General features: G+C 48.4%; 1 protein-coding gene across 2 annotated transcripts; it reads right to left on the bottom strand.

Annotated features, from left to right (window-relative positions):
- Window positions 1-3,579: 3,579 nt before the first annotated feature.
- On the bottom strand, window positions 3,580-4,594 carry LOC124669354 (zinc-finger homeodomain protein 8-like). Of its 2 annotated transcripts, XM_047205981.1 has the most exons (2): window positions 3,843-4,594; window positions 3,580-3,737 (listed from the first exon to the last, which is right to left on the bottom strand). In XM_047205981.1, exons 1-2 carry the CDS (start codon window positions 4,576-4,578, stop codon window positions 3,580-3,582), a joined length of 894 nt encoding a protein of 297 aa, XP_047061937.1. In that variant the 5' UTR covers window positions 4,579-4,594. The 2 variants fall into 2 exon arrangements, with proteins under 2 accessions (XP_047061937.1, XP_047061936.1); XM_047205980.1 differs by having other exon boundaries at window positions 3,580-4,594.
- Between the last annotated feature and the right edge of the window lie 8,147 nt (window positions 4,595-12,741).

Here is a 12,741-nt window from a genome sequence, read left to right as displayed (position 1 = left end):
CGTCGGTGCCGCCAGCGTGTTCGTTGAAATGCCCCCGAGTAAGCCCAGCAATCGGGTCGGGTTTGACCGGGTCGACCTCTTCCTGACCCATACCTGATTACTAAATGGGTGAAGGTCTATACCCATGACCCTGCCCATGGGTCAGAGATCAGACCCATGCCCGAACCCGCCAGGTCACCCGACCCGACCAGCTACCCATCGGGTCTGAGTAGTGCATTGTAATATTTACTTTTCTTTTTGAAGCAAACGCGAGAGAAATGTTCTATTTTCATTTTCACGTCCCGAACAGAACAGAACTCGCGTGGTCGGACAGAACCAAAGCCATGAGGACTACTACCTCTGGTCACATTTAATTGACGCGAGCCAACACTACTTGCATGCTATGATTAGCACCACTCTGCGTCAATTTAATCCGAACGGAGGGAGTACTATATAGGCATTCGCCCTTACCTTCTTACTTCAACTGCCGAGGTGGTACTAAAACCACATGACTACCGTGTGTGTGTTTGCACTGCCACAAGCTAGCAGCACATGGGCTGGGTGCTTCACTTCTGCTTGTGCATACGGCCCAATATTCAAATTCAAGTGCACTCGGCCGGCAAACTTTTTTCGTTTACTCTATGTGACTGACTGCCCTGTGCTAGAGCTAGAGTGCTAGACTACTAGTTACGTAGGAAGTGATTATTTGGTACATATATAAATTTTAATGTGATAAATATCTTGTACATATGTATAAGGATAAATACTTCCTACCCCTGGGTGTAGTTACACCCATATCTAATATACTACCGTACGGAAGTATGTATGTTACTTTATCGGTTTGAGTATGTTCGTATACTATATCTAAGATACTCCAAATCAAGTTCGGTGAAAAAAATGCATTTGAACACGTAGTTTGCACTATATATCCGAAATACTTGCATATGTATACATAAAAAATGAGTCTATGTAAAACAATGTGCATACTGCCTACAAAGTAGTATATATACTTCCAAAATAGTTTTATATACTTCATACTACATATACATACTATCCGGTATGATAGATACTCTCTAGATTATGAGAAACACGCGTGGGTGTAACTACACCCGGGTGTAGTATAAATATGTCATGTATAAAATAATTAGATAGATATAAATTATAGCATCATGTATGTGTATGACCCACATGTCATACTAATCGGGTCGCCCATCGGGTAACCCAAGGGCATAGACACGTACCCATACCCTACCCACGATTAATCGGGTTGCCCACGGGCTACATTCATGGGCACAAATGCTGACCCATACCCTACCCATTCATGGGCACAAATGCGCACGTACCCATGGGTCAAATTGCCGGCTTGACCCCCGAGGTACGACGATCCAAACTCGTTCTTGTATATGCGAAACGAGGCTGAGGTGAGCATTACCGAGCTGCCCCTTGATGTGTATGAGTTGGATGGGAGGATGATGGCGAAGAGGTTGAGGATGGTACTGCTTACCGTCAAGACGCGGTGGAGGAGATCGACGAGGAGGTCTTCGATGTGGCAAAGGGGAAGAAGAAGAGAGTTGTGAGCCGCACCAAAATCAAAGACACTTGCTTGGTGCGGGTATGGTCGCAAGTATCCATCGATGCGGTGCACGACACTGACCAAACCGGGAAGTGGTATTGGCCACAACGGTCTACAGCTCCTATCGATCTGTACAAGACTGGTGGGCCATGATCAAGGCTTGTTGTAGCTGATGGAGTGGAGTAATGGAGAAAGTTCGGAACGCACCTCCGAGTGTTCTCTATCATTGACTATGTGAGTGCTTCTCATTTTGCATTTATGTGATTGTGTTGCAAGACATGCATTTTACGTTGCATTTTGCATTTGTGTGATTGTGATTATGAATGTAGGAAACAGTTGGAATGAAGAAGTACAAAGCAATGGCGGCATCCAAAGGAAGACCACTCATGCCACAACATTGTTGGAAAGTTGCTTGAGCATCTTGACAAGTGGAAATTTGAGGGGGCAAGAAACACCACCAAAGAAAGGATCTATGCTATGTTGGACAATGCAAGCGATGAGGAAGGAGGATCCAACGAGGGGAAGCCGGATAAACAAGAAGGCCAAGGAGAAGATCAAGCTTCAAGCCGAAGCATCGAACTTGGCTTCCAAAATCGATGAATTCGTGAGGTCAAAGGAAAACATGAAACTCAAGGCTTTGGAAGCAAAGAAAGCCATGACCGAGAAGAAAAATAAGATGAAGCAAGCAAGGTGACAAGTAATTCGTGACTTCAAGGAGATGATGCTAGCTCTAGAGGAGAAGGCAATGATGGACCCTGCTGCGGAGGAGAACAGGATGATGATGTTAGATCTGAACAACATGGATTCCTTCACTAAAGAATTGTGGGATATGAGAAGGCTCGAGATCATTACAAGGAGAATGCTATGAAACTCTAGTGAATGACACTCGCGGTGGATGTGATGGTGGTACGGCTATGGTGGATGCCACTAGGCGAGTGGATGTTTACGTAAAAACAACGTTTTGCACATATTTTGAATGTTTGATGCAAACATTGTTAAGAAGCAATATCATATATCATCGCATTTGCTGCAATTTTACCTAATTTAACAACATATAACACTCGCCCGAACAGTAATTCGGATCGGAGGGAGTATGTGGTTTTGGTTTCGAGTTGGCGTTACAGGATTTGATAGAGATGCCTAAGCGGCACGGCAGGGTTGCAGCAATGTTTGGCGACAAGAAAACCAGTCGGGGCGAGAGGCCAAATCAAATCAGCAGCTCGGAGAAGAGGAATAGATCGTGTCGGATCCTGCCCCGCACCGAAAGCCACGATGCGTGCCTAATCTCCATCATCACGCACACGCCCATGCCTGAGGCGACATAGAGGGCGCCGATAAGACAACTCGATCGGCACGGCCCGGACGGACACACAACAACTGACACCACACAAGAGCAGTGAAAGCTTTACTGGAACGGGAGCCGCACTGCTCGGCCAAGCACCGGCTCCACCACGACCACAACAGCGGCCGGCGTCGTGGTAGCTGGTAGGTCTGCCCTGCCGGCCGGAGAGTGGCCCGCCGGCCGGGCAGGAGGGCGCAAATGGGAACAAAAGCCTCAGGCCACCACCACCGGCCACCGCCACGGCAGGACCGGCGATGCTGGAATAGAGCAGAGTCTAAAGCTACACCGTCGCAGACCAAACAAACAACACTGAACTTCAGAAAATGCAACAGATCCAAGAAGCTTCCGGGGCACTAACCCCAAAGCGCTGGCACAGCCACGGACAGATTAACGCAGCATTAATAATCTTGATTGATTGGACTACCAGGATTAGTCACTCACTTCAGCTAGGAGTACGATTAAAGCAAGACAAGAAAAATAATGAGCCTAGAAACGAACAGCAGCGCTTACTAGCTAGCTAGAATTAGTAGCCCTCGGCCTGGTTACGGTACCACGGCGTACGGCACGGCCGCTGCGGGGGAGGCATGCGGGAGATCAGGGGGTCGCTTACACCAGCTGCATGCTGACAGTACGTTAATTAAACCTACAGAATCCCTACCCGAGTGAAACAGCTCGGTGCTCATTGCTAGACGCTGATGGGGGAGGGGGAAGGGGACGACACGGCGGCCCGCGGTGGCGAGTCGTCGTCCGTGTCGTCGTCATCATCGCCGTCGCCGTCGCCGTCGCCCATACCTACGCCAAGGCCGGCGCCCATGCTACCGCCGAGGCCGCTGCCCATGCCAACTCCAAGGCCGGCGCCCATGCCAACGCCAAGGCCAGTGCCCGCGCCCAGGCCAATGTCTGAGCCAGGGCCAACATGGGCTCCTGGATGGACGCCCATGCCGACGCCCATGCCGATGCCGGCCGCAGCTGCCGCTGACGCGGCGCCGGCGGAGGTGGGCGAGGCGAGCTGGTGCTTGTGGTTGTGCATCCACACCTTGAGCACGTTCCGCTTGACGCCGATCTCGACGCAGAAGCGGTCCAGCGCGCCGCCGTCGTCGCGGTTGATGCGCCACCCCTGCCGCTCCGCGAAGTCCCGCATGCGCTCCTTCTGCTCCGGGGTGAACTTGGTGCGGTGCCGCTTCCGCCCGAAGCTCCCGCTCCCGCCGCCGCACCCGGGGCTGCAGTCGTCCGCGCGCGGCGGCGTCTCCGACCCGGAGCGCGCGCCTGCGGCGGGGTCCAGCAGGCCGTGGTGCCACGCGGCGGGGGGCACGGCGTGGTACGGCAGCGCGAGCTGCGGCGGCCGCATCGGCGCCGACGACGGGACGAAGCCCTGCAGCACGGGGTGGTGGTGGTGGTGCTGGGGCGGGGGCGGGGGAGGCGGGCTGAAGAAGAACGGCGCCGTGACTCCGCCGCCGCCGAGGCCGCCGCCCGCGCGGCGGTGGAAGCTGCGGTGGCAGCCGCAGGCGGCGCACTTGAAGGAGTCGGGGGAGGCCGGCATGTACTCGCCGCAGCCGTCGAAGGCCTGCCCGCCCATGGCCGCCGCGTGGTTGCGCAGGCACTCCTTGTACTTGGCCCCTCCGCCGGCGCCACCGCCGGCGCTGCTGCCTCCCTCGTAGGGCACCAGGCTCAGGTGATCCATCATGTCCGTCCGCGCGCACGCACGAGACGCTGCCTCACCACCACCACTCGCTCGCTCGTGGCCGCGCGTCTTCTGTTCACCACTCTAGCTAGCAGCTTGCTGGAAGATCAGGAGGGCTTTGGCTATCGCTTTCGAAGAGATGCGAGCACCGGCCAAGGAGGGAGCTAGGTAGGGGTTTTTATCTGCGGGTGGCAGCGACCACAGTCAGCTATATCATCAGGTGTGAGTCATCATGGATTAGATTAGTTCCTTAATGCGACGACTTTGGCTGTCAAGAATGAGCAAGAATAACGTTACTTTAATCGGACTAGGGAGTAGGTACTACCGGAAAGAATCAAAGCCGGGGTACTTGTAGTGAAGCGACATTTACTCACTACCGGAAAATCGTGCTGCGTGTACCTATTGTCTGCTGAATGTAGCTGCGACGGCAAAGATTTCTTCGCGCGCGCTGGCAATAAGACCGACGGCAACATCAAAACGCACGGCAAAGTATGGGAGCAATGACGGCAAAGAAACCTAGCACGGTAAAGAAAGACTTGGCGCACGGCAGAGCGATCTCACGGCAGAGTCCGGGAGCAGCAGACGGCAAAGATAGTAGGACGGCAAAGTCCAGGTAAGCCGCACGGCAAAGAAACAATGCACGGCAAAGGCCTGGGCACTGCCGTGTCCCGCCCCTTTGCCGTGCAGACAGACCGCGGCTTGCAATATCCCGGGGACACCTATCACCGTCAACAATATGAACATCATCCGGAGCATGAACCTCGGTGAGTCCTCCTACGCTTGTGCCCAACCCGCTACTTGTGCTTGTTCAAGTGTTCAATATACAAATGCAAATGTTCATTCCATAAACCTGCTTATAGATTATATGTCACAAGGCAATGACAATGTAGGGCCGGCGGAAGCGGAGGAGGACAAGGTTGATGGCATGGTCTTCGTGCACTCGTCGTCGTTGTAATGGATTGTTCGCACTTGTTATGGATTGTAATAATGGACATTGCTATGCATGAACTATGTGTGCTCGATGTGGACTCTATGTAACGGATTGTATGCATGAACTATGTGTGCTCGATGTATTTGTGGTGTTGTTGATGTGTTTGGTGATCTTATGTTGATATATATGTTATATATGCTATATTTGTGAAATGCAATATTTGAAATGCAGGGATAATTGAAAAATAGCAAAAAAATGAAAAAATCAGGCCCCTTTGCCGTGTGTGAGCACACGGCAAAGGACATTTAGTCTCTTTGCCGTGTGCACACGCACGGCAAAGGGGCCACGTGTCGCCCAACCGTGCTCCCGGGAGCTCCCGGGGGCGTGCTCGTATGGGGCTTTCCCGTGCGTGGCGAGCAAGGCCGCACGGCAAAGCTTCGCACGGCAGCGAATGTTGCGCACGGCAACGCTGGGCGCACGGCAAAGAACTGTGGCGCACGGCAAAGCAACGGCGCACGGCAGCGCTGGCAGCGCACGGCAAAGAGGCCTCGCACGGCAGCTGCTCGCGGCGCACGGCAGAGATGGCGACGCACGGCAAAGGGCTTTGCCGTGCATTCCTTGCATGCGCACGGCAAAGGTGGCTTTGCCGTCGAAGCCGTTGCCGTGCACACTTTGCTGTGAGTGCACGCACGGCAAAGCCGTTGCCGTGCGTATAGGCCTCTTTGCCGTCCAAAGCCTCGCACAGCAACGGCTTCTTTTCCCGTAGTGACTGTACATTATCAGATTAACCAGAGCACAAGTTCAAACAGCACATGTGATCTTTACTGCACAGAATATTTTTGATCAGGCCAGCTACTCGCAAACACATCTAAGCAACCGTACAATTTTGAAGGGCCTCCTTGTGATTGTACAATTTTCATAGGATTGTGGGAGAATCCTAACTAAATTTCTCGGTAAAATTCTTTTGGATCATAGGATCTGGGCTACCAAATTTATGTGAAATTCATTCATCTACCTTCATTTCATAGGAATCTCTGCATAAGGCCAAACATCATTTTAACTTTACTTTTAACAAGTCCAATACACTTGAGGTGACGTAGTACATCTCAGTTATGCGGTTTTCCGTGTTCTTATGTTTTCTAAAACAATGAGATCCAAATAAAAGACATTAACACTCTATCCCCTCTGTTTAAATAAATTAGGCTCATAAATTTTGTCAAAGTAAACAACATCTAAGTATAACCATTGGTTTTGATAAAAAAAAATGTTACATATTTACGATATCAATAGATCCACGGTAAAATATATTGTTACACGGATTTGAAAAAAATCAGCCACCAGATTCACAATAAAACATCTAATAGTATGTCTCAGTCGACTTCTTAACCATTAGATTTGCCTAGTATTAGTGCTGATATGACACCTATTGTGACTGAGAATTTTCCTAGTTACAGGTGAGTTACAACTAAAAAAATTTCTACTAGTTGCAAATGGGTTCAAACTAAGATTTTTTTTACGAGTTACACCTAGGTTGTAAACTTGTAACATAGACAAAAATCCACACCATTGAATTTGCTTGAAGATTTGTGCTTGCATATGAGTTGCAACTAGGTTGTAACTGAGAAATATATGACGTCACTGGCTGATATTTAGTTAAGTCTAAGTCGTCCGAGACCTTGACGTGCCCAATTTTTATATACTTAATTAATGTTGTAAAATTTTGCAATTTTCTTCTATATTATTAGTCAACCTTAGTAAAAAATATCTAATTTTTTACTAAATTCATAATATTTCTTCATAGGAACAGAAGAAGTAGTTAAAAAATCAATCGGCTCAAGTACGGAGGTTATGTTTTGCCTTAGTTTAGCCGGCGAGGTCACGTTGATGCGGTGCCACGTGGCCTCCGGAGAGCGTGGCTCCCGGGCCTGCAGGCGCCACGTGAGACGGCGGTGGTGACGGGACGAGACGATGCGTGGTAACAGCGGCAACGTGTCGAGCCAGCACTGGGGGGCTGAGACTATTGTTACCGGCTAGTACAGTAAACCTGCCGGGCCCACCACGTGCGGGGGGTGCCGTGGTGCACTATGCGGCGTCAGATGATGAGGCGGGGCCCGCGTGGACGGACGGCGGTGATGCGATCGGACGGGGTCGGGTGGTGGGGGGATGAGTCAGGTATGGGTAACTGCCACCCGAGCCACCCGAGATCTTCTGTGCCCCACCCGCGTTTGTCTGATCCTGCTGCAGCTGTGTGGCTTCCTCGGCATTTGATGCTAGGAAATTGTTTTACTTGTACTCTAATCAATCTGTTGTCATATACTACTCCGTGATTGCAAAAAGTGCTTTTGACTCCGAGTTTCAGTGCTCTCGTCATTTTGAAAAAATGAAAAATAATCTAGAGATTGTCTGTGATATATCTCACAATCATGCAAAATCTCAACCTAAAATTCTTTTTACTTTGTGTACTTTGTGCTAGACAATAATAACAAAATCAGACATGTTTTTGAAGATTTTAAAATGGCTACTCAGATCTGCACTTTTGTTATTTTTACATAGCTTAAAATATAAAGTATTTAAAATTGATATTTTACACGTTTATGGGATACGTTATTGGATATATGCAGATTTTTTTCAGAACTTTGGGAACTCAAAACTGTAATTTTTGATTTATTTGAAAAAACGACATCACTAGTGTTCATGTGCACCAGATCTTTGTCCGTAAGTGAGTTCTAGCTTTTGCTTAAAGTAAAAAAAATTAAAATTTGGGTAAACTTGTTTAAAGGAGTACCAATATATTAAAAAAAAATTTGACTAAACTTGTTTAAAGGAGTAACAAAATATTCAAAAAAATTAAATTTTGACTAAAATTATAGATACTTGTTTTCAATCTGTAAAATGTAGTTTTTGAATTTGAAAAAAAAAACATACAGACTACGTGTAGCCAAGGGTCACACTTTAGGGTTTTCCCTCTTTTTTTTTTGCATTCAATGTGAATGCAAACCCCGCTTTCTACACGGGTACGGAGTAGATCGCATCGAGGCTAATGAAGCGCCATTACTGCAATGCGACGGAGGAGATGCTGGAAGGGGGATCACGCAAAGCCCTCTCCCCCTCTCAAGCTGCTACAGTAACCTTTCTATTTTGAGAGTCCACCGCTCGTCGTTTTCTTCGCCGGGCCGATCCGGAATCCTCTCCGTCGGCGACGCCGGCCGGAGTGGAGGATGGAGAGGTGCCGGGCATCATGTATATAGTAGTCTAGGTGTCTTCCCGTGCTTTACCCTTGTGGAGCTTGTGGGTAGGCGACCGGATCTCCTCGGCCGCATCCAGCCCATCCTCTTCTTATTCCTCGTGGCAGCCCTTCTCTGGTGGCAGGAGTGGTGGCTAGCGGCGATGAGGAGGCGGGGCATCTCACCAAATAAGGCCCTCTTGTTTCCCCCTTGTCATCTGGTGTGGTTGCGTCGGAGCGAAGCAACCGGATCGTGGAGATTCTGCCTCCGGATGCTCGTCCATGGCGGACGGCTGAAGGAAGGGGAAGATCCAAGGATGGCTTCTTCAATAAGTTGCTCCATTGGCTCAGTCGACATCGCCATCTTCTCTGCTCGCCTCCCCGAGTCCGTGGCAGGTTCTTCGGGTCTAATGGCGGGTCATCTTCTCCGACGCGGTGCAGGCAGGAGCCTGCCTCCTCTTCAAATTGGCTTTCTCTGGTCTTCTCTCTCGCTATGGGCGCCGAGGCGGTGACAAGCGGAGGAGATGGCGGAGCGGGTGATGCGCGGAGGAGGCGAAGGAGTTCATCCGAAGCATCTTCTTTGAGCAAGACATCGGCGGCGTCTTTGCCGGCCGTAATCAATGCCGGGAGTTCCGGCGCCACTTCAACCTCCTTCGGAGGCCCTTCCGCAGGTCCGGTGTCGCATTTTACGGCGGGTTCGAAGCAAGTGGTGCAGGTCCCCGCGTCGGAGTTCGACGGCGGCATCTCCGGCCTCTTGCTCGCCGGTGGGGATAGAGAAGGACCTGATTGCATTTTTAGGTTTTCTGCTGAGGTCCTTTCTGCTTTTACCAGGGATCCATATGTAATTGTAGATTTTATGGGATCCTTTGTAACTTATTGTACACCCACCGTTTGGTTATATTGAATGCTTCTACACCCTTCGGGGTGCTCCTGGTTCAAAAAAAAAAGAAAAAAAAGAAGGGGGATCACGCGTTGCGGCTGATGGGCGGCCTCGCCATAAACAGAAAGTTTAGGGGACGGGGGCAGGCCATTTGCAGCGGCTGAGCGCAATAACTACTCCTCTCATTCAAGCCCGTCACACGGCGCTCGCTCGCTCCCGCACCTGCAATCAATCCACGGAGCTACAGTGACGGTAGTACACGGTCATCAAGACAAGCGGATATCCATCCGTGATAGTAATGCGTGTGGTTAGGTTACGTACGTACAGATCTCGATCGATCGATGCTGCTAGTACTACCACCACGTACGTACTCCGGTGGATTCCGGTGGGTAGGTTCTCGGGCATACAAATGCTTCCGGATCGATTCCATTGATCGGATGGATCTTCTCTCTTCTCGTGTGTGCTGTGCTGGGTTGGTTTTGGGTTTGGGTGAGTGTAGCAGCAAATGAAATGCTACGCTTATCCCGCACGTAAGCTGCATGCACGCCCGCCCGTGCCTGCCAGCCACCTGCGTGCGCGTGATGTCAGTCACAGTTGAGGAGCGGCAATCAATGCGCCTCCACGTCCCACCCCGCATTCTTTTTTCATGTCGCCCAGCCGGGCCGCCGGTCGAGTCAGTATTTTATTTTTTATTAAAAATAACTCAAAAATCATATTTTAAAGTTTGAATTTTTCTTTTGATGTAGCCAATGATATACCCCGCGTCTGTGCAAATCTTAACGTGAAATTGCTTCTATTCCAGGCTACATAAAAAAATAGAATCAAACAAATTTTATATTGCCTCCGTCTAAAAATAGGTGTCTTGATTTATCTAAATACATATATATCCAGACACACTTTAGTTATATATGCATAATGCATCTGTATTAAATAAAAGTTGAGACATCTACTTTTAAACGGAGTGAGTAGTTTTATGGTTGTGTCCACGTGGTTTAATAGGATGACCTAAATTTAGGGCGGATTTGTGATCACGCACCCACCCTCTGGTGTCCCGCAGATCACCGAAACAATTGCCATTTTATAAAAACGTTTAGGGGCTACGTGCTTCCGTTACATTCTAAATATAATTGGACTAAACTAAAAACTATATTGGGGTCTCGTCCAGCATCAGCATAGCTGATCTAACCCTCGCTCCCTTGATGCTCGGCGATCTCTTCCACCATAAACTGGCGGCCGCGCTCCTCCAACGCCACCGTCTTCATTTGTAGTTTTCGATAGTGAAACCATATTTCACATGAATGATACAATGATAAAAATTCTAGAAAGTAAAATTTACCATTATTTAGTATTTTAATAGAATAATAATAATGCTCACAAAACACGTGTCTAGAATCTTTAGAATTTTCAGAACCAAATATTCCCTCCGTCCATTAATTGATGTCAGAAGATGCATCTAAATTTGAATGTATGTGCACTAAAGAGTGTCTAGATACATACGAATTTAGAAAAAAAAATTGACATCAAAAAATGGATAGAGGTAGTAGATGGTAAAGACCAAGCATGGTAAAGACACATCTTTTGGACACTTACAATATTTTCTGAATTTTGTAGACGCTCGTAAATTTAAATTTGAAAAGTTATATCATAATCATCACGTGAAGTGTGGCACCACTAGATATTTTCCCAACAGCCATCTGTTGGTAAATAACATGCGGTAACAGTGTAATTTCACTCACTCGCCCTGCAGAGAGCACGCGGCCCACGCCGGTTAACATGGTACCTAGCCTAGGGTAAACAGAGCTAGTACAAGTAGCTTGCTCTTTTCGAACCCTGGCCTGATGAGTCAGGTAGCTCACATCTTGTCGTCCCTTCCCCTGCTGGCCTCTGCCGTGCGGCTTTAGCTTTAGGTTTTGTTCGCTTGCTTGCCTGCCCTTGCTTGCGCGGATCAAAAAGCTGACGCTTGGCTATCATTTCTACACCTGCTCACTCCTCCCCTCCGGCTTAATTTTCTGAATTTCCAGCCCTGACCGATTGATCGATGCCGCCTGAGCTTTTTGTTCCCTACCTAGCTCCCTTCCGCCTCTGCCTTGTCCACGTCGTTGATCATGTTGGACATGTTTTGGAACTTGGGCGTGATCATCGCGTCTTCTTGCCTTTTCGTTTTCCAGACAAGAAGCCTTTTTTACCAAGTGGACTTATTTGCTAGTGCTAGTAGTGTGAATAGTTAGACTGTTCTAGTCTTGTATTGGATGGATTCTCACTTATTTGCCTGAGTTTTCTGCTGTTTGTTTGTCAAGTGTTCCCACCCGTAGTTTCTGTTGCAAACGACATTTTACTTTTTACAACATCCCTCAAGTTCAGAAGTCGTTGCAATGAGGACCTCAGTTCTTAGTCTACTGAGCAAATTCGAGACCGTTTAGTGCACGATAGCGGGCTGCCAAGTGATAGGAAAACTTAAAATGGAGACCGAGCTACATGTAGCTTTTATATGCAAACATTTATAATTTTTTTAAATCACAATTCTAGAGATAGCCAATGATGTAAAATCTTAATACAAAATACTTCATATTCAGACTACACAAAAATGATAAACTCTGATAAATTTTAGAGTGAATAGTGCACATTTCATAACTATTAGATTTATCAGATTTTGTCAATTTCGTATAGCCTAGAATACAAATCACTATTGAGATTCTACATCATTCTAGCATACATTATTGGCTACCTCCAGAATTTTGTTTCGATTTTTTGAAAAAAAACTTTGAAAAATAATTTTTGAGTCTTTCAGAATAAAAAGATAAATGTACCTCAGCCTCCAAAACGCCACACTCCACGTGAGCTTCATGTTTCCTTGTCAATGGTGCAGGCGTACATCCACATAACATGGATCGTAGCTCCCGGGCGACAGGCACACGACTGGTCTCCTGGATCGACCGTGTGCAAGAAGAAAAAATGTTTCTCTGCACCGTACCGCAACCACAACCACCACCAACCCAGCACCCATCGTCTCCACGGAAGCCTCCAATCTTCGTATCCCATGATCCGTAGCGACGGAAATCCGTGCTGCTGCTGATCACTGAAGTCAACCGACATAATGTCCAACGCCGATGATACGGCGATCAGACATAAAAC

Source organism: Lolium rigidum, chromosome 7 (genome assembly GCF_022539505.1).
Source record: "Lolium rigidum isolate FL_2022 chromosome 7, APGP_CSIRO_Lrig_0.1, whole genome shotgun sequence".
Taxonomy (NCBI): domain Eukaryota; kingdom Viridiplantae; phylum Streptophyta; class Magnoliopsida; order Poales; family Poaceae; genus Lolium; species Lolium rigidum.
This window is presented reverse-complemented; position numbering and strand designations above follow the sequence as displayed.

Excerpts from the sequence above, each read along its gene's own strand:
- LOC124669354 (XM_047205980.1), bottom strand. The coding sequence starts at position 4,578 with ATGATGGATCACCTGAGCCTGGTGCCCTACGAGGGAGGCAGCAGCGCC.